At 41.6% G+C, this 21990-nt stretch overlaps 1 protein-coding gene and 1 non-coding gene across 2 annotated transcripts in view; both read left to right on the top strand.

Moving 5' to 3' along the window:
* Positions 1-9099, top strand: part of STRIP2 (striatin interacting protein 2) — a 51514-nt gene extending 42415 nt beyond the window's left edge. Inside the window, exons 19-21 of the mRNA XM_032276005.1 lie at positions 3124-3228; positions 4837-5041; positions 7746-9099. Coding sequence (XP_032131896.1) covers positions 3124-3228; positions 4837-5041; positions 7746-7996 — 561 coding nt within the window. The 3' untranslated portion in view covers positions 7997-9099. The remainder of the gene's footprint in view (positions 1-3123; positions 3229-4836; positions 5042-7745) is intronic.
* LOC116550496 lies at positions 6517-6673 on the top strand. Its single transcript, XR_004268455.1, has one exon. It is a non-coding gene; the product is annotated as a U1 spliceosomal RNA (small nuclear RNA).
* Positions 9100-21990: the final 12891 nt, after the last annotated feature.

Below are 21990 nucleotides of genomic sequence, written 5' to 3'. Positions count from 1 at the left end.
CTGGAATAGTGCTGTGGCACTATTCCAGCTTGGGTCACAGAGCAAGACTGTCTCAAAAAAAAAAAAAAAAAAAAAAGCCAAAAAAGGCTGGGCGTGGTGGCTCATGCCTGTAATCCCAGCACTTTGGGAGGCCAAGCAGCCGGTCAGGAGTTCGAGACCAGCCTGACCAACATGGAGAAACCCCATCTCTACTAAAAATACAAAGTTAGCTGGGCATGGTGACATGTCCCTGCAATCCCAGCTACTCGGAGGCTAAGACAGGAGAATCGCTTGAACAAGGGAGGCGGAAGTTGCGGTGAGCCAAGATCATGCCATGCCTGGGCAACAAGAGTGAAACTCTGTAAAAAAAAGTGAGACCCTGTCTCGAAAAACAAAAAAAGAAAGAACGAGAAAAGGAGAGCAAGGCCATGAGCAGCTGAGACTATCTTCAAAGAGGGAACTTGGGTTCCTTTCCTGGAATTCTTGAGACTGAATCCTAAGGAAAGGCAGTCACAAACAGCTTACCCTCACTCAAAACTTCACTTTTAAAACTTTACTTGGTGGGGCACAGTGGCTCACACCTATAATCCCAGCACTTTGGGAGGCCAAGGTAGGTGGATCACTTGAGGCCAGGAGTTCGAGACCAGCCTGGCCAGTATAGTGAAACCCCATCTCTCCTGAAAATACAAAAATTAGCTGGGTGGTGGCACATGCCTGTAATCCCAACTACTCAGGAGGCTGAAGCACAAGAATCGCTTGAACCCAAGAGGCAGAGGTTGCAGCGAGCCAAGATCGTGCCACTGCACTCCAGCCTGGGTGACAGAACTAGACTCCATCTAAAAATAAAAAATTGAAAGACTGGCAATAACCTAAATGCCCACTAATACAGAACCAACTGGTTAAATAAATTATGGTATATACTTGGAATACAATATTAGGTAACCATTAAAAAGAATGAGGCAGTTTTTTTCAGCTGGAGAAAATCACAGAATTAGAATGCTCAGAGCTGAAATGATCTTAAAGATTAGCTAGTTCAACCTCCTACAGGAAAGAAGGAAAATGATTTACCTAAGATCATGCAGTCAGGGATGAGACCATAATCCAAGTGTTCTGGTATCTATTCCAATGCTGCTTCTACAAGGGTATGCCTTCACTCCCATAGTATTCTTCGAGGTACTGAGGAATACAAGGCTTTTTATGCCTCTACCATATTGAAAATCAGGATAAAGGAAGCTCATAGTAGAAAGATACTTACCTATCCCATATGTTTTGTGTTTCCCACGCATCTTAAAAATTTAAAAGTCCGTCTCTATTAACCATACAAGATATAATGTCTGTAGAACTTGGTCTATTTGGGGCAAGCCAGACTAGCTGATGCACTACAGTAGAAAGTCCCATAAAAGTTTTCCTCAAAAGCAGACATATGGTGCTCCTGGGACAATATTGAACTTTATTATAGGATGGAGAATATTATTTTATAAATAATATATATATAAATATATATTTTGAGATGGGGTTTCTCTCTTGTTTCCCAGGCTGGAGTACAGCGGTGTGATCTCAGCTCACTGCAACCTCCACCTCCCCAGCTCAAGTGATTCTCTTGCCTCAGCCTCTCTAGTAGCTGGAACTACAGGCACCCGCCACCATGCCTGGCTAATTTTTGTATTTTTAGTAGAGATGGGTTTCACCAAGTTGGCCAGTCTGGTCTCGAACTCCTGACCTCAGGTAATCTACCCACCTCAGCCTCCCAAAGTGCTGGGATTACCAGTGTGAGCCACTGTGCCCGGCCTATAAATAAAATCTCTAAGTAAAAAATTTCCCTGAAACTTTTTGGTTCTCTGTATTAGGTATTAGGAAAGCCTAATACCCTCAAAAATTTTGGATGTTCATTCCACATTAGATATACGCCTATCTTGCTTCAAATTAATTTGAGGGAGGAGGAGGTAATTTTCCATTCACCAGACAGTAGCTCACTTCTACATGTCGTCTACTTCTACATTCTCCTATCACATTGTAGATGTGAGGAATTTCCAAGATGTTAGTTTGGCTGTCATGTGTGCTCATTGATTTATACAGCTTCTGACACCAGTATGTATTTGCAAGCCCCCAAATCACATAAGGACTCATATTTTTATTTCTGAAAAATGTTTCTATGAGTAGATACCTGCTTTTAATCTGACATCCATCTGTTGTCTCTGGTTAGGTGTTCACAGACTATCAAGAAATATATAAGAAAAGTACCTGGTTAGAATAAACCATCTGCCAATTTTTCGTTCCATTCTGAAGAATTTAGTATCTGATCTGAGTCACGGCACCAAAAAAAAAAAAAAGAATTAAGTATCTGATTGAAATATGGTTTGATAAAGGAGGGCGGAGGCTGACAAAAAAAAAATTCAACTATAATAGATGTCAGATCCATCCAACATAGTTTAAAATCTACCAGAATTAGACCTAATCCTAACAATTACCAGCATAGTTTATATAAGTGCAGAGTTCCTGAATATGGGAATAAAATTCTCTCATTTGTTTTCTGATCCCAGAGTACTAAGCTACATAAGAAAGCTTTCTTGAACCAGGTTCCTGTGTTCATGTATCATCTTTCTTTCTTCTTCTTTTTTTTTTTTTTTTGAGATGGAGTATCGCTCTGTTGCTCAGGTTGGAGTGCAGTGGCGTGATCTCAGCTCACTGCAACCTCCACCTCCTGGGTTCAAGCGATTCTCCTGCCTCAGCCTCCCAAGTAGCTGGGACTATAGGCACCCGCCACCATGCCCGGCTAATTTTTGTATTTTTAGTAGAGATGGGTTTCACCATGTTGGCCAGGTTGGTCTCAAACTCCTGACTTTGTGATCTGCCTGTCTTGGCCACCCAAAGTGCTGGTATTACAGACGTGAGCCACTGCTCCCAGCCCATGTATCATCTTTCTAACCAACACATGCTGTAGATAGACTCTTCCAGGATTGGCAGCTGAGAGAGTTTTCAAACTGTGAGCTTTAGAGACCTCAGTGTGTTAAGAAACAGGAAGGTGAAGGGATATTATTTCATACAGGAAGGCCTCACCTAAACTGACCAACTTTAACTTCCAGTCTTCTGTGGGAATTAAAGTCTTGGAGGTATTAAGATAATGATGGATGTTCCCTATTATAGGAAGCTGGAGACAACAGCCAGTTCTGCTGGAGGAACCTCTTTTCCTGCATCAACCTCCTGAGGCTGCTCAATAAACTGACCAAATGGAAACATTCCAGGACCATGGTGAGTGTGGCTTTAGATCATGGAGTTGTCCATTTGACTGAATTTAAAAAAAATCACTAGTAAATATTTGTGTGCTGCCTGGTTTGTGAGGTCCATATATAGACATTGAGTGCTATGTAACATTTAGTACCTCCTAATTCTGGGCACTTACTCTATGTTAGATGATTACTTATCGGTCAGTTTATTTGCAAGGGGCTGAATCTCAGACCCTCCCTAGGGCAGCTCTAGCAGGGAAGTTAGCAATGTTGTTTGGATTACACGCATTCACAAATGATGCAAGTCTACGATTTATCATTGCAACATTGTTTACAATAATGAAAGCTTGGAAACAAGCTAAATGCTTATTAAGCAGAACCAACTGGTTAAATAAATGATGGTATGTCCTTATAATGGAATATTATACAATCATTAAAAAGAATGAGCAGCCAGGCTCAGTGGTGCACGCCTATAATCCCAGCACTTTGGGAGGCTGAGGCAGTAGGATGGCTTGAGCCCAGGATTTTGAGACCAGCCTGGGCAATGTGATAAGACCCCATCTCTATTTTAAAAAAGTAAAAGAATGAGGCAGTTCTATAGTGACATGGAATAATTTTCAAGGTTAAAAAAAAAACAAGGCATAGAACAGTGTGGCAGGATATGTAGTTGGCTACCATTTGTGTTAAAAAAACAAAAGTAGGCCTGGCGTGGTGGCTCATGCCTGTAATCCCAGCACTTTAGGAGGCTGAGGTGGGATGATGACGTGAGGTCAGGAGTTCGAGACCAGACTGACCAACATGTTGAAACCCCATCTCTACTAAATATACTAAAATTAGCTGGGTGTGGTGGTGGGCACCTATAATCCTAGCTACTCGGGAGGCTGAGACAGGAGAATTGCTTGAACCTGGGAGGCAGAGGTTGCAGTGAGCCAAGATTGCACCATTACACTCCAGCTTGAGCGACTGAGTGAGACTCCATCTCAAAAACAAAAGCAACGTATGCGTACATAGAATTATCGCCAGAAAACAAAAAACTGTGACAGTGGAAATGATATGTGTGGCTGACAAAATTTTCTTTTCCCTTTATACCATCGCTTTGAATATTGAAAATTTTGGATAATAAAACACGAATGGAATAGTTCCCCTACCCCTCTCTCTATATATATATATTTTTTTCTTTTTTCTTTTTTTTTGAGACTCGCTCTGTTGCCCAGGCTGTAGTGCAGTGGTACAATCTCAACTCACTCCACCTCCCAGGTTCAAGCAGTTCTCCTGCCTCAGCCTACCTAGTAGCTAGGATTACAGGCCCGCACCACCACACCTGGCTAATTTTTGTATTTTTAGTAGGGATGGGGTTTCATCATGTTGGCCAGGCTGGTCTCAAACTCCTGACCTTAGGTTATCCATGGGCCTCAGCCTCCCAAACTGCTGGGATTACAGGCATGAGTCACTACACCCAGCTTCCCTCTATATTCTTGAAGATTAAATCTAAGTAGACTGGATGATAGATTTCTGAAAGCTCCCCAGGGATTTCTGAGGCTAGCTAGGTTTGGTTTAATTTGTAAGCTGGAAATTCCAAGAAACTTAGATCTTTACCTGCCTTTCTTCGCCCCACCCCTCTTTCAATGAACAGATGTTGGTAGTGTTTAAATCGGCACCGATCTTAAAGCGGGCCCTCAAGGTCAAACAGGCCATGCTGCAACTTTATGTCCTAAAGCTGCTAAAGATACAGACCAAGTACCTGGGGCGTCAATGGAGGAAAAGCAACATGAAAACCATGTCAGCCATTTACCAGAAAGTGCGCCACCGCATGAATGATGACTGGGCTTATGGGAATGGTGAGTCTTCCAAGAGCTCTTGGCTTCCCAGAGTTTCCTGGGGTTGAAACAAAACTAAATAACTATTTGTCTCTCCTCTTTTGGCATGAATTGTTACATATTTTAGATGAAAAACTATATAATTATAGGTCAGGTGTTGATACACCAAACTTTAAGGTTATGCCTCAAATTCTAATATGTGCCCTTGTGCTATGTAAACTATGAAAATCCATTTTACAAAAACAAGTAAATTGAGAGATAATTGCCCTTCCAAAACATCCTTTTAAATGACAATTTTATCCAAAAGATTTTAAAAATTAAAGCAACTTTTCATTATTACAAAGCAGTTAGGAAAAAAAGATGGAAAATATAGGTAAGAAAACATTTTACTATATTATCATATTTATGTACAATCCAGGAATTGCCACCATTAACATATTATTGTATATTCCGTCAGATCCTTTTCTATACATAGATATGCATATTTTATTAAAGTAAAAGCAAGTTATATATGCTATTTTGTAATTTTCTCTTTTAACATTTTCTCTGCCTTTCCATTTCAGTACATTTTCATTTCATCTAATAAAGTTCATATTTACAATTTTCTAGTTGTCCCCAAATGTTCTTTATAGCTATTTTCCAAGTCAGAATCCAATCCAGGACTACAAATTGCATCTGGTTGTTATATAAATGTTAATTCTTTTTTTTTTTTTTTTTTTTTTGAGAGAGAGAGGATCTCTCGCTCTGTCGCCCAGGCTGGAAAGCAGTGGCATGATAATGGCTCATGGCAGCCTCGACTTCCTGGGCTCAAGTGATCCTCCCACCTCGGCCACCAAGTAGCTGGGACTACAGATGCATACCACCACCACACCTGGCTAATTTTTCAATTTTTTTGTAGAGATGGAGTCTCCCTCTGTTGCCCAGGCTGGTCTTGAACTTCTGGGCTCAAGGGATCCTCCCGCCTTGGCCTCCCAAAGTGCTGGAATTATAGGCGTAAGCCACCATGCCTGGCCTCTAGCAGTCTTCCCACCCCCACCGTGAATGCTAACTAACTGAAGAACTAGGCCAGTTGTCCTGCAAAGTACTCACATTCTGGATTTGTCTGTATGCTTCTTTGTGGTGTTATCTACTTTATTCCTCTATCTATGGTATTACCTATAAACTTAAAAGTTAAATCTAAACGTTAGATGAATTCAATTTAAACCTTTTTGGCTGTAGTATGTCCTAAGTAATCTTGGGAACTGTACATCTTGTATATTTGTATATATATACATACTGTGTATCTTGCCTTATATCAGGAGGCAAGATATTTGGTTTAACTAACAGAACTTGTAAGATTGACCAGAGTTTGGAAAAATTTATTTCAGAGAGCTTTTTTTAACCTTTGTATTTTCATAATTGTATTTGAGAATTTTTGGTAATGACTTGTCTTTGCTGGGTTTGTAACCTGCTTGAATTTTAAAGGTTGATGCAGTAAAGAGTTAAGGGAACTATACTTACTTACCCGGCAGGGAAAATACCATCATGATGAAGGTGGTTTTCTCGGGACAAGGCTCATCCATTGCACTCCAGATATGCTGACCCCTGCTATTTCCCCCAAATGTGGGAAACTCAGCTGCATAATTTGTAGTAGTGAGGGACTGTATTTTCACTAAATAAGGGTTTAGAGAACTAAGGGAAGCATATGATAGGCACATAACAAGCCAGGATGCAATTTCTACTCTAAGATATAAGGTACAATTATCTATTTAAAATCTTGTAAATGTTTAAAACATGAAAATGTTTTATCCTGCAAACGGCACATCTGTTGTTGCTGCCATTATGAGCCCAAACTCAAACTACACTTCCTTATGATAAACCATTGCATGTAGGACATCAGAGATCTGGGAGATTTGTATCTTTAGCCCTGAAATAAGTGTCTAAGTGAATAGAAGCAAAACATGATCTGTTTTCTGTTTTTACCTTCATTGAAGCCATCACCTCATCATCTTAAAATAAGCTGGCATACAGATTTATCACATGCTGGAGGAGATTCCAAGAAATCAGGAAAGTCTTCAGTAATTGGTCCATTCTGATTCTCCATATTATACCCCTCTTGCCCTTTCCCATTCCATGAGAGCCGGCGATTCCATTCAGATGGGACACTCTCATCCCCCAGGAAAAGCTCCATAAAAGAGATTTAATTACCCTTTTGGAAAACATAATACATATAACTAGTAATACATAAAACTAATAAGAAAGTGAAATAATGAAAAGGAAATACAATAGAAGAAGTCTATCTCCCTCTGGACCCTCATTTCCTTTCTCGTAGGTAACCACTGTTACCAGTTTCTAGACTATCCTTCCAAAGATAATTTCTGCATATACGAGCTTATGCATCTGGGCATATGTGTATTTTTTTAAACCTAAGTGTCAGCATGCTATATACTTATTTGGTACATCGCTCTTTACAAAAAAAAAAAAAAAATAGAATTCTGAGCAGTTTCATTTTTGGAATCCCATATACGATGCTCTGTGGTAAAAGGAGCAGTGTTGGCTGGGTGCGGTGGCTCATGCCTGTAATCCCAGCACTTTGGGAGGCCAAGGCAGGCAGATCAGCTGAGGTCAGGAGTTCAAGACCAGCCTGACCAATATAGAGAAACCCTGTATCTACTATAAAAAAAAAAAAAAAAAAAAAGAAGAGCAGTGTCTTGCATGTCTTTTTCTTCCTCTCTTTTCAACACAGATATCGATGCCAGGCCATGGGATTTCCAAGCAGAAGAATGTACCTTGAGGGCCAACATTGAGGCTTTTAACAGCCGTCGGTATGACAGACCCCAGGACTCTGAATTTTCACCTGTGGATAACTGCTTGCAGAGTGTGCTGGGGCAGAGGTTGGATCTGCCTGAAGATTTCCACTATTCATATGAGCTCTGGCTCGAGAGAGAGGTGTTTTCACAGCCCATCTGTTGGGAGGAGCTGCTCCAGAATCACTGACTAACCTCTTGTCAACAAGCATCAATAGATGGAGGTTGGCTCCAATAAATGGTGCTCTGCCTACCCTGTCCATACAGACTTTGTTTCCAGTTCTAGGAATGCTTGTCACAGGGAGATCAGCCTAAGAACATCCAGTATAGTTCAGGGCTCTTCTTGGGGCTGTTGGACCTAGAGATGGTGCAAGGGTAGGATCCTGAATCACAACAAAATGATCAACTTACCCTGAGGTCAGTTTGGTGCCCAGTTGGCCTTGGAAATCTTTTGTGGATCAATCCTAGACAAGCTCTTTGGTGGGACCTCTCCCTGCTCTAGTCTTGACTAGAGCCAGGCTAGACTTTGCTGGCTTTAAAGAGGAAATTTGTTATGGCATTTAACCCATGGCATTTGTCACAGATAGTGGGAGGTACAAGTTATAAAATAGAGAAAGTTTTCTTCTTGCTCACCCTGGATTCCTAGGACTTATCAGAGGTTTGGAAAAACCAACTTTGAAATTAAGTTAGCATTTTGAATTTCAAATTTGGACAACCTCTTTCTAAAATCATTAGCTCTAAGATTATTTTAGAGCACCTGCACCTTCTTTGTGAAGGATGATGATTTACTATTCCCTCAATACTGCATGTTATAGAAAAGTATGTCGTGAAAAGTGTTTTTTTTCCCTTATTCTGTAAGAGATCTATATTCAATGTGGAAATTATTTCCTTCTGTACTCTGTATAGGGCATGGAATGCTCTGCCATTTTTAAAGCACCACAACCAATATGAAATAATCAGGCCCTCTCTAAGGATGTTTCCTATTTTTCTTAAATGACTCCAGTCTCAAAATGGCTGAGTACATTGCAGAAAATTATCCTTTTCATTCTATTCACTTTTTAAATGACAAGTTAACTATAGGAGGTTTTATTTATTCAGATGGTATGTCCACTTGTGCTCATGATCAATATATTTTTCTAATTGAAAAGAACAGTAAGAGCTTCACAGCTTACCATTTTTCTTTTTCTCCAGTGTTAATTAATGATTTTTCCCCTTTTATTGCTAGCAGTTTCAAAGTATCATGTGGAGATTTAAGCAATACTGCTTCTACCTAAAAGTATTGCACATTTCATTGAAAATATAAGAGTTGATGTACCAGCCTCTTTATATTTCTCTTTTACAGCAGGATCACATACTTCTCAAGATAAACAAGGTTTTTAGAAAAGTTTCTGATTTAGTTAGGATCATATTATTTCTCTTCTGGCCCCACAATTATACCGTCTGTATCCTCAAGCTTTTTTTTTTTTTTTTTTTGAGATGGAGTTTCACTCTTGTTGCCCAAGCTGTAATCCCAGAGTAGCTGGGATTACAGGCATGTGGCACCATGCCTGGCTAATTTTTTGGTATTTTTAGTAGAAACGGGGTTTTACAGTGTTAGCCAGGCTGGTTCTCTAACTCCCGACCTCAGGTCATCCATCCACCTTGGCCACCCAAAGTGCTGGGATTACAGGCATAAGCTACCGTACCCAGCCTCTTCAAGCTTTTTTATTATAAATGTTGTCCCCCTCTCCCAATTTAGGCACTACTGAATCTTTTTGTGATCGCACCAGGTCACTTTATGTTGGGAGATCTAGTCAAAATTTGCTTATTTACTCTGCCCCTTGTCAACCACATTCTCATCTGGAGATCATGAATAAAATACTTGACGGTATCCAAAGGAGCTATACCAAAATCTAATAAGTAAATCTTGGATTTTACCTCTTTGTGCTTTAAAGTAGCAAGATTTCTGTCTTTAAGGATAGGTCAAGGAGAATGTTAAGTAATGTATGAAATTTTTAAAAATAATTTGTAAATTTTACCTAAGTAGGATGGTAGTTTTTATTGCAATCAAAATAATTTACTAAGCACGACTTCTGTAAATTAATCTATGGTCAGGCTACTATGATTTTAATGTGATTTGAGTAAAAAGATAATTTTCAAGGAAAGAGTAGTCATTCATCAATTTATTTTAAGGCCAGATAGTATTCAATTTATGTCAAAAACAAAGAAATTGCCCTTTTAAAAGCATGTACCTGAATGCTTTTTATTTTTATTTCTTTTTTTCATTTTTGTTTGTTTCCTGAATGCTTTTTGAGGCACAGAAGTATGCTAAGCTTTAACATTTTATATTTATTTATAGCCCTTCTCTAAGGGAAGGTTAATTCTCAGTGCAGATGAAGAAACTGAAGCACCAAGGATAAGTGATTAGTTTCCACTCACATCATTTTTTTCCACAGACTTGCTGGGACTAGCTTTCAGGTATTGACAGCCAGCCCCATATATTAAGGTAACCAAGTTGAATCTCCCAATTTGTGAACCTATGTTTGTGGTTAGGAATAAATTCAAATGAACTAGTCTCCCAATGATGATTACCTTTACTACATAGAAAAACATTATTTGAATGACTTACAGAGGATTTTTATTTGTGAATATTTCAGTAAAGTTTGTATTGATTGTTGATAACACTGTTCATCTACTGAAGTACTTTAATAAAAAGAAAATGAGCTGAAATTAGAAATTTGGTGTTTAAATTCTTCAATACAAGAGAACCTCAATGTCAAATATAGAAAGGAAGGCTATAGGCTGGGCACGGTGGCTCACACCTGTAATCCCAGCACTTTGGGAGGCCGAGGCAGGCTGATCACCTGGAGGTCAGGAGTTCAAGACTAGCCTCACCCACATGGAGAAACCCCATCTCTACTAAAAATATGAAAGTTAGCCAGGTGTTGTGGCACATGCTTATTTGCAATCCCCAGCTACTCTGGAGGCTGAGGCAGGAGAATCATTTGGACCCAGAAGACAGACGTTGTGGTGAGCCAAGATCACACCATTGCACTCCAGACTGGGCAACGAGAGTGAAACTCCGTCTCAAAAAAAAAAAAAAGGATATAATAAAGTTAATATTACAAACTATTATTTTACCCCCAGAGTGTTCCCTGAGGATAGACTAATACAAGCGAAAGCTCCAAATCTTAGTGGCTTTTGACAAATGTTACTTCTTATTCATGGGTCTGGGAGTCAGCCACAGCTCTGCTCCACTCAGCTTGGCTTGCTTGGATTGGATCTGCTCCACAGTCTTCTTTTTCTGGCACTAGACTGATAGAATAGCTCTTACTTGGGACATACATTTTTTATAGTGAAGAGCAGGAGCAAGAGACAAACCATATACCATGAAAGCACATTCAAAGCTCTTGCTTGAATACTGTGTAAATTAAATTGTTCATATACCACTGACCAAAGCAAATCACATGGTCAAGCCTAACATGAGACTGGAGAAGCATACTCTACCTACAGAGTGGCAAACATGGCTGGTATAATACTGTCATATTAGAGAAAGTGAATTGGTCAAGAATATCTGCTCTTATCTTACACACAAAATATACACAGCCCCTCTTCAAGGAAGACCAAAAATCTTATCCAGTCATGTAAGACCTGAAGTTTAGGATCTCATCTAGATGAAGGTCTAGTTGAAATGTTTCTTGATCCTGTGGCTTGTAAACTTAACCAATAAGATATGTCTACCTAAAATGAGCAACAGAGACCAACTCTCCAAACAGAGTTTATTTGGAAATAGCAGGGGACTGCAATCTGGGATATGCATGCCATGGTAGACTACAGGCTCATCCAAAGGGGTGCCAAAGGAGAAGCTTTTAAAGACAGAAGTCCACGTAAACTCTTTTGAAACAAAGACCATCGGTTACAGGGGCTTGTTGCAGGAGTTGGCAATAGCTTATGGGTGGAGACATTCATTGTTGGGTGAGTATCCTTGTGTAAGTGGCTTATCTGGAATACTGCGGTATTGAAGAATTTTTTGCACAGTTCCCATCATAGGCATACTTGAATGAGGGCCCCTCTTCCATGGCCTCAGCTCCATTTTGTTTGTTAGAGTTTGACATTAGTGACTCCATTTTGATAATGTCATCAGTTAATAAGCTGAATTGTGGTGGTCAATTCACAATGTATACATATATCAAAACATCAAGTTGTACTCCTTAATTATATAAAATTTTTGTCACTTTGATATCCAAACTACATGAAGTGTAAACCTATGTGAAGTATAAAACTTGCCACACTGGGACTCTGGGAACATGGGTGATAAGTGTGTGTTTAGGGTGGTTTGTCTTGACATGATTTCAGAAATCCTAGGCACACCAATTAACATCTGCTTTACCTACAATAATAGTTCCAGATCAGTCTTTTTGATAATAGTGTGATAGAATGTTTTCTGTAGTAAAACAATGTTTTACAGGATACAGAATTTGACTATAAACCTTTGTGAAATACCCAGTAGATTCTTTAGCAGCTGGTACTATTCTGACATGTGGTTAATGCTAGCACATACAGTTGGGATCTGAGATTACTAGACCATCTCCATCCAATGCAGGAATTCCTTCACTAGCACCCCCCAGGTGCTTATCTAGCCTCTAATATTTTTACTGACAAGAACCTTACCACTTTATGCTTTCATTAGTAACAACTGAACTGCCTATGACAGAATTATGTGACTCAATACAATACTATCAACTTTTGGTATTTTAAAGAATATACACATTAAAAATTCAGAGAATACAAGAGTATGCAATGAAAACTCTAATTTCCTCCCATCCAGATCCCTATCTCCTTCCCCAGAAGTAATGACTATCAATATTTTTTTATTCTTTTAGAAAACTTCCACAATACTCATCCATCTCCTCCCTATCCACATTTTTTTACACAATTGGGAACACAAGACATGCTGTTCTATATGTGCCTTTACCATTCATCTTGGATATCTTTCCATATTAACATTCTTTCATATGACTATAAATTATGATTATAATCATTTAATAATATATTAATTACTTAATAATTGAATACGTCTTCCCTAATATTACCTTCAAATACTTTTCACGTAAAAAGGGTATAGATGGGAAGAATGGTGTGTAGCATGTGTGTGTGTGTGTGTGTGTGTGTGTGTGTGTGTGTATGTGTGTGTGTTGTGGGCTGGGGTTAAGGGAGATTCACTAAGTTCCCATAGCAATAGGTCAAAACAGTCTGACATTTCATTTCCTCGCAGCAGTTCTGATTATTCAGACTCCCAAATCCTGTAAATGTAATGAGATGCTGAGTGTGCTGGGGGGAAGTGTTCAGGCTGTTTGCTCCTTTAGTAATTAGCCAGATTTGGCCAAGCACAGTGGCTCACACCTGTAATCCCAGCACTTTGGGAGGCCGAGGCGGGTGGATCACAAGGTAAGATCGAAACCATCCTGGCCAACATGGTAAAACCCTGTCTCTACTAAAAATACATAAATTAGCCGGGCATGGTGGCGGGCGCCTGTAGTCCCAGCTACTCCGGAGGCTGAAGGAGGAGAATCGCTTGAACCTGGGCGGCAGAGGTTGCAGTGAGATGAGATTGAGCCACTGCACTCCAGCTTGGCAACAGAGTGAGACTCTGTCTCAGAAATAAATAAATAAAAATAAATAAAAGTAGCCAGATTTAAATTTCAAAAATCAAGAATTTTAAATTTTTACTTTCATTTTATAGAAAAGAACCAAAGTCTTTCTAGGGAACTGCAAGACTACAAAAGTCATCCCACCTCTGCTCAAACACTTTCAGTGAAAGTGACTTCTTTACTAAATAAGACTGAGCCATCTGTCCCCTTGCCTCCAAATGGAAACATTACTTCAACCATTCTGTAACTTTTTGTTCAAATGCTTAATGGAGCTGGCAGGACAAAGATCTTCCATGTGGATGCCTGTGAAAAGATGTCTTTGCCAAAAGATAACATTTTACCCAGAAAGGCAGTACAGCATAATGGCTCAGATAGAGGGTGCTAGACCCAACTTGGTGAGCTATTATGTCATGCTCTGCCTCTATTAGCTGTGTGATATGCAACAGATGATTTAATCTCTCTATGCTTCAGATTCCCCATCTGTAAAATGGGGATAACATTACTACTTACCTTCTATGGTTGTATTAAATGAGTATACATTATATATATATACACATACATACACGTAGTGCTTAGGAGAATGCTTGCTAAATATGAGTGCCCAATAATTGCTATTATTTTTCCTGCCTCATTCCTCTCCTCTCAATCCCCCAGCAAGAATAATAAATAGTATTTTAACTCAGGGGTTGGCAAATTGACAGCCCATAGGCCAACTCTAGCCTACTACCAGTTTTTATACAGCGCATGAGCTAAGGACTTTTTTTTTTACATTTTTAAATGATTGGGAAAAATCCAAAGGAGAAAATCATGTTCTGACATATGAAAATGAACATAGATATGCTCGTTTGTTTACATGTTGTTTGTACAGTCATGTGTTGCTTAGTGATGGGGATACTTTCTGAGAAATGCTTCATAAGGCAATTTCATCATTGTGCAAATACCATGCAGTACACAAACCTAGATGGAATAGCCTCCGGCACACCTAGGCTGTATGATATAACCTATTGCTCCTAGGCTGCAAACCTGCACAATATGTTACTGTACTGAATACTATAGGCAGTTGTAATACAACAGTGAGTATTTGTATATCTAAATATAAAAAAGGTACAGTAAAAATAGAGTAAAATACAGTAAAAATGGTAGACGTGTATAGGGCACTGATCATGAATAGAGATGGCAGGAGTGAAATTGAGTGGTGTGTGAATGTGAAGGTCTAGGACATTATCATAGGCTCCTGTAGACTTTATGAACACTATACACTTAAGCTACACTTTTTTTTTTTTTTTTGAGACTGAGTCTCACACTGTCACCTGTGCTGGAGTGCAATGATGCAATCTCAGCTCACTGCAACTTCCGCCTCTGGGGTTTGAGCAATTATCCTGCCTCAGCCTCCTCAGTAGCTCAGATTACAGGTGCCGCACACCCGGCTAATTTTTTATATTTTTAGTAGAGACCGAGGTTTCATCATGTCGGCCAGGCTGGTCTCAAACTCCTGACCTCGTGATTGACCTGCCTCGGCCTCCCAAAGTGCTAGGATTACATGCATGAGCCACTGTGCGCGGCCAAACTATACTAAATTTATTGGTTTTTCTTCAATAATGAATTAACCTTTGCTCACTGTAACTTTCTTTATAAATTTTTAAATATTTTTAAACTTTTTTACTCTTTTGTAATGACACTTAGCTTAAAACACACACATATTGTGCAGCCGTACAAGAATATTTTCTTTCCTTATATCCTTATTCTATAAGCTTTTTCTATGTTTAATTTTTTTTTCAGTTTTTAAACTTTTTTGTTAAAAACTAAGATAGACACAAATACATTAACCTAGGCCTGCACAGGGTCAGGATCATGAAGACATCATGGGTGATGGGAATTTTTCAGCCCCATTATAATCTTATGGGATCACTGTTGTATATGTGATCCACCATTGACCAATGTGTTGTTATGCGGTGCATAGCCTGTAACCGGTTTTAAGCTGCATCAGCACAGTTTAGTAGTTGTAAAAGAAGACATAGGGCCAACAGGCTCGGTGGCTCACGTCTGTTATCTACTTTGGGAGGCCGAGGCGGGCAAATCACGAAACCAGCCTAGCCAACATGGTGAAACCTGTCTCTACTAAAAATACAAAAAATTAGCCGGGCATGGTGATGTACACCTGTAATTCTAACTACTTGGGAGGCTGAGGCAGGAGAATCGCTTGAACCCAGGAGGTGGAGGTTGCAGTGAGCCAAGAGTGCGCCATTGCACTCCAGCCTGGGCAACAGAGCAAGACTCTGCCTCGAGAACAAAAAGAAAAAAAGAGGAGACAGGGCCCAGAAAGTCTGAAATATTTATACTCTGGCCCTTCACAGAGTTTGCTGGCCTCTGCCCTAGATGTGAATAACTCCTCTCCTAAGTCTGCCCCAGCTGGCCTTACCTCCCAAGGTCTTGCGTTCTCACTGCTAGTACCCTAGTGGCTGACCAGAGGAAATTACCTACAAAGAGCGTTTTATTTTTTCTGTAACTTTTTCTTCAACATAACGGCTATCACAGGTGGGGCTATCATGAAATGAATGCAGTGCTATACTATTGTACTTAATGAAATAAAAAGAAAAAGAGGAAGAAAAAATAAAGGAAGGATGGAAAGAAGACGTGACCAGAGTAGAAAGGAGGAAATAGGAATTTTTAAGTGTAACTTCTAAGAAAGACAGTGATAGAATATTCTAAGTTTGGATATTCTAAGAATGCATGCTTCAATTCTGGTAATTTTTAAAAAGAACAGCACAGTTAGCATTACTATTTATAAAGAAGACATAAGGATGTGTATTCATAAATAGATAAAATTAACTAGTGCTATTCTGATGTGAGAATTAACAGTTATCTAAATTTAAAATCTTCTTCCATTTTACATGGGAAGATTTGTTCAGTTCTTGTGGAATAAACATCTAAGGTCCTAAACATTAAGCGATTCTTAACTGAACTGGCATTTAAGACAAATGCATATATGATCAACGATGTTCTGATACTAGCAAGGATCTGCACTATGTGTTATAACAAGTCTACCACCCAGCCATACACCTCAGCAGCCCTCCTTACCTCCCCGCAGGTCAATGCTAAGGCTTTCTCCCATGCAAAGGCCAAAGATCCATTTGGTCAATGGAAAACAGTCCTGCCCTTGAAATTATTCCAATCATCACTAGACTATTCATTTTATATCCTGCCCGTCCACTGGCAAAACATGCTTTCTTGTGCTTTATATCTTTTACAGCAAGGCTTCTTGGAAGCACTTTCAAATTCACATAGCAGGCTGGGTGCAGTGGCTCATGCCTGTAATTCCAGCACTTTGGGAGCCCAAGGGAGGATCACTTGAGCTCAGGAGTTTGAGACCAGACTGAGCAACATAGGGAGACCCTGTCTCTATAAAAACTTAAAAATTAAAAAAAATTAGCTGGGAGTGGTGGTGCTAGCCTGTGGTCCCAGCTACTAGGGAGGCTCAGGTGGGAGGATCATTTGAGCCCCGGAATTCAAAGCTGCAGTGAGCTATGACTGCACCACTGCACTCCAGCCTGGGCAACAGAGCAAGACTCTGTCTCAAAATAAACAAATATTAATAAATAAATTCACATAGTGCTTTCACAGTTATTCGATCATATTGCCTTCACAGCAACCCAAGGGAAAAAAAAGTGAAGCTCAGAGAATCATCCAACTAATAAGTAGCGAGGCTGAGACTTGAACTCACACCTTCTGGGCTTATACTCAGGAAAGGTACCTTCCCGAATAATTATAATGGTTAACAGCACAGGCTCAACAGACAGAGGGTTCTTTGACTCTGACTGTGAATCTGGGAAAGTTACTCACTTTCTGACCTCATGTACAAGGTGGAGAACATAGTAGAAATGACCACACTGGTTACAGTGAAGTGAAAATACAATGCTGGGCAGACGCTCCTTCAGTGTTGGCTATAATCCGCAGTATGAAAGGATGAAATGGGATCTCAAGGGAGGGATTGATACAAGAGAATTTCCAAAGGATGCCTAGGCCTGAGTGATGAACGTATCATTCTAGATGGATGAAAATGAGTTAGAGGAGACAAAGAGCAGGAGCCTGGGGACAAAGAACAGTGCAGCCAATGGGGACTGGGCAAGGCAGGAGATGGCCAAAGCACAGGAAATGATGGGGCGGAGGACCAGACTCAGAAGGCAGCCATTCTTCACCACAGAGACTGTGTCATCACGAGAGTAGTAGGCTCTGATGTGACTCCCTGAGCCGGCAGGGGAGGGGACACTGAGGGAGAAGCGTACAGGCTGAGGAGTGGACTTTGAGATCATCCCCCAGCTACAGTGTGGCAGGAGGCAGACGGGCATGTAATGATAATGTTAGCCGGGATGGGCGAGGAGCAGAATGCATGCCTCAGAAACATGTGGGGACTTACAGAAGGAAGGGAGGCTAGCAGCCTTCACTTAGGCTCAGACATCAATGAGAATGAAGTCTCTAGGCTTGGCAGAATGAAGGCAATAATACTTCTCAATGAACCATGAAAATTATTCCATTAACGTCTATCATTACTGCTGTGGCATACAGTGAGGAATCTAAAAGAGGCTGCTCATGTGGACAAGACAAGGAAACCTCTTTCTAACTGGAGTGCAGATTCATGCAATGCCAGAGGCTGAGGCTGAGTTTAATGGCATAAAGTATTGTTAGTGATTAATGAGTTCACAGTTTGTGCTGGGCCTTGAAGGTTGAACAGGCTTCTGATGATAAGCAAGGAGGAGAAAACACTCCAGCTAAAGCGGACCACATAAGTAGAGGCTGGGAGGTGCGGAGCACCACAAATCCCAGAGGCAGAGGAGAGTGGCCAAAATAAGGCATGAGGGGCCAGCAAGGGTAAGTATGGAGGTGAGATTCGGAAAGACTACAGATATTCATACCATACCAAGGAGTTCTTTGTAGGAGAAAATGGGTGAGACATGATTAAATCTGTGCTTTAGAAAGAATACTAGATGGAGTGCAGACGCCTGAGGCAGCAGCCCAGGCCAGAGATGGCACAGGCCCGGGTGGGGTGGCGATCTGATGAAGAGGTGGCTGCGGAAGGGCGGTCCCCCAGAGAGGCGAGGCTTGGCAAGCAGTGCAGGAGGGCACACTGAAAGGCTTGCAGCTGGGTGATTGGGGGCAGGTGGCACCATCCACAGGCTTTAAAAAGTCAGGGTCAGGTGTGGTGGCTTATGCCTGTAATCCAAGCACATTCAGAGGCTGAGGCAAGAGGATCCCTTGAGTCCAGGAGTTCAAGACTAGCCTGAGAAACACAGGGAGACCCCCGTCTCTATTAAAGAAAAAAATATATTAAAGAAAAGAAAGGAAAGGAAAGGAAGGAAGGAAATCAGCCGGGTATGGTGGCTCATGCCTGTAATCCTAGCGCTTTGGGAGGCCAAGGCGGGTGGGTCACCTGAGGTCAGGAGTTCGAGACTAGCCTGGCCAACATGGCAAAATCCCATCTCTACTAAAAATACAAAAATTAGTCAGGCGTGGTAGCACATGCCTGTAATCCCAGCTACTCTGGAAACTGAGGCAGGAGAATTGCCTGAACCAAGGCGGCAGTGACTGCAGTCTGGGTGAAGGAGCAAAACTCTGTCTCAAAAAAAAAAAAAAAAAAGGAAGTCAGGAGGCAGCGTCAAGTAGATGCAGATGAGAGTGTTCTAGATATAAGGAGAGAGACATGGATCAAAGGTGACCAGTTCCTAGCGTGGGTACCTATATGGCTGCTGAGGCCATCATCCAAAACAGAAGGATGCACATTTGCTATAAGAAGTGTTTGATTTTATTTAGTTAGAGATAGGGTCTTTCTCTGTCACCCAGGCTGGAGTGCTGTGGTGCAATCACAGTTCCCTGCCATCTTGACTTCCTGGGCTCAAGTGATCTTCCCACCTTAGCCTCCCAAGTAGCTAGGACCACAGGTATGTGCCACCATGCCCAGTAAATTTTGTATTTTTTTTTAATAGATGGGGTTTCACCATGTTGCCCAGGCTGGTCTCAAACTCCTGAGTTCAAGCAATCCACCTGCCTCAAGCCTCCCAAAGGACTTGCAGGTGTGAGCCACCACGCCCAGCCATGTTTCATTTTAGATGTGGTAGGGTAAGTTTCCTAAGAGTTGAAGTTTCAAAATCAACTTATCAAATTATAATTTATATATTGTAAACTGTACACATTTGAAGTATATAATTTAATTCTGACAAATGTATATACCTGTGCAGGGCCAGGTTCATGGGCTGTTTCACCCCAGTGGGCACACAGAGTCCCACTCTCAGAAGGGCCACATGCTTGGGGGTTAATGCTCTGAGTTCATGGTGTGAAAATTTCTTAGTAATTTTACCTTTTTTTTTCTTTTGAGACGGAGTCTCACTTTGTGGCCAGGCTGGAGTGCAATGGCACGATCTTGGCTCACTGCAACTTCCGCCTCAAGCAATTCTCCTGCCTCAGTCTCCCGAGTTGCTGGGACTACAGGCACGTGCAGCCATACCTGGCTAATTTTTTTTTTTTTTTTTTTTTTTTTAGAGACAGGATTTCACCACGTTAGCCAGGATGGTCTTGATCTCTTGACCTCATGATCTGCCTGCCTCAGCCTCCCAAAGTACCGGGATTACAGGTGTGAGCCACCGAGCGCGGCCTTAACTTTACCTTTGAATTTGTGTTTTGTTAATAAAATTGAATGGGAAAATGGAGCATGTTGGGGGAAGGGGGTTGGCATCTTAGCTCCTGCTGAGTCTCACCTCTTGTCACCCAGAGCAACCCCCAATCTCCACCCTCACCCTACCCTACCCCCACCCCCACCCCCATCTAAGGCAGGGCATGGCAGTACCCCAGCACATTCAGAGTGAGACATGTAGGCCAGGCGCGGTGGCTCAAGCCTGTAATCCCAGCACTGTGGGAGGCCGAGGCGGGTGGATCACGAGGTCAAGAGATCGAGACCATCCTGGTCAACATGGTGAAACCCCGTCTCTACTAAAAATACAAAAAATTAGCTGGGCATGGTGGCGCGTGCCTGTAATCCCAGCTACTCAGGAGGCTGAGGCAGGAGAATTGCCTGAGCCCAGGAGGCGGAGGTTGCGGTGAGCCGAGATCGCGCCATTGCACTCCAGCCTGGGTAACAAGAGCGAAACTCCATCTCAAAAAAAAAAACAAAACAAAACAGAGTGAGACATGTGAGCATCCTGTCCACCACAGTCATGGTACCAAGCACCTCCCGGCACAGAGGGTGCAATCCCTCAAGGGTCACCCATCTGCTATGGGAAGATAGGTAGGAAAGGGAGTGTTCCTGGACTGAAGGAAACACATTAAACAGTAAATAAAAACAGCATAACAGGTTGCTAGAGACTGCAGAGAAAAGGAAAGCTTTCTAATGTAGCACCTTTAGTGGCACTTTTTCCTGCTTCTTCCTGTTTTCATTTTGCTCTGAGCCATGCAAATGCAGCCAGCCCTGCACCTGTGTAACTACCGCCACAATCAGGATGAAGAATTTCCATCGTTCTGGAATTTTCCTCTTAACCCATTGCAGAGTCAATCCTCCCCCATCATGGCACACCTTAACCACTGATCTACTTTCAAGACAGCTGAGTTTTAAAACTTATAGCAGGAGGCCAGGCGCAGTGGCTTATGCCTGTAATCCCAGCACTTTGGGAGGCCAAGGCAGGCGGATCACCTGAGGTCAGGAGTTCAAGACCAGCCTGGCCAACAGGGCGAAACCCCATCTCTACTAAAAATATAAACATTAGCCGGGTGTGGTAGCACACGCCTGTAATCCCAGTTACTCGGGATGCTGAGGCAGGAGAATTGCTTGAACCCAGCGGGTGGAGGTTGCGGTGAGCAGAGATCATGATGCTGCACTCCAGCCTGGGCGACAGGGTGGGATTCCACCTCAATTCAGAGTCCTTGTAGCAGGACTCTGAATCTCTGATCTGGAGGTCAGGAAAAGCAGGGCTGGAACAGATTTGGGTGTGATCTCACAGGAGTAACCTTGGGAGAAATGAGATAACCCAAAGAAAGTGCAAGACACTGGGGTGGGCCAGCCCCATCCAGGGATGAAGACAGAGGCAAGCAGAGAAGAGGTGGAGAGCAGGAGAATTTGCCGTATCCAGGGCATATGGACTCATAAGAAAAACTCACAGACATATTGAAAGTAGTTGGAAGTTGGGATTGCTTTGTTAATGAAGGATTAGGGAAAGCATATCTATGAGAACAGAGAACATAAACACTCCCCTTTGAAAGCCAGTTCATCTTTCAAGAGAAAGCAAACAAAACATCTGATCCTTGCAGAGCCTTCCAGGACCCTACTCCTGCTCCCTGGTCTAGTCTCCTCCTCCTCTCCCTCATTTTGGCATAATTGACTGCTCCTTGTCATCATATCTGTTTTAAAGAGGACTTCCCCAGTCGCCAATCTAAAAGAGCACCTAGTGGTCACATGAATTTAATGCAGTATGCCATATTGTCCCTATCACTTTTAATGTCTCCAGGCCCTCCATTTCATCACAACCACCTCCCTCAGAACACCCCTTAAAAGACCAAGGACTTTGCCTTATTC

The sequence above is a fragment of the Sapajus apella genome, unplaced genomic scaffold (assembly GCF_009761245.1).
Source record: "Sapajus apella isolate SASKATOON/1434 unplaced genomic scaffold, GSC_monkey_1.0 scaffold7, whole genome shotgun sequence".
Lineage (NCBI taxonomy): Eukaryota > Metazoa > Chordata > Mammalia > Primates > Cebidae > Sapajus > Sapajus apella.
The sequence above is the reverse complement of the archived record's forward strand: the minus strand, read 5'-3'. Positions and strand labels throughout refer to the sequence as shown.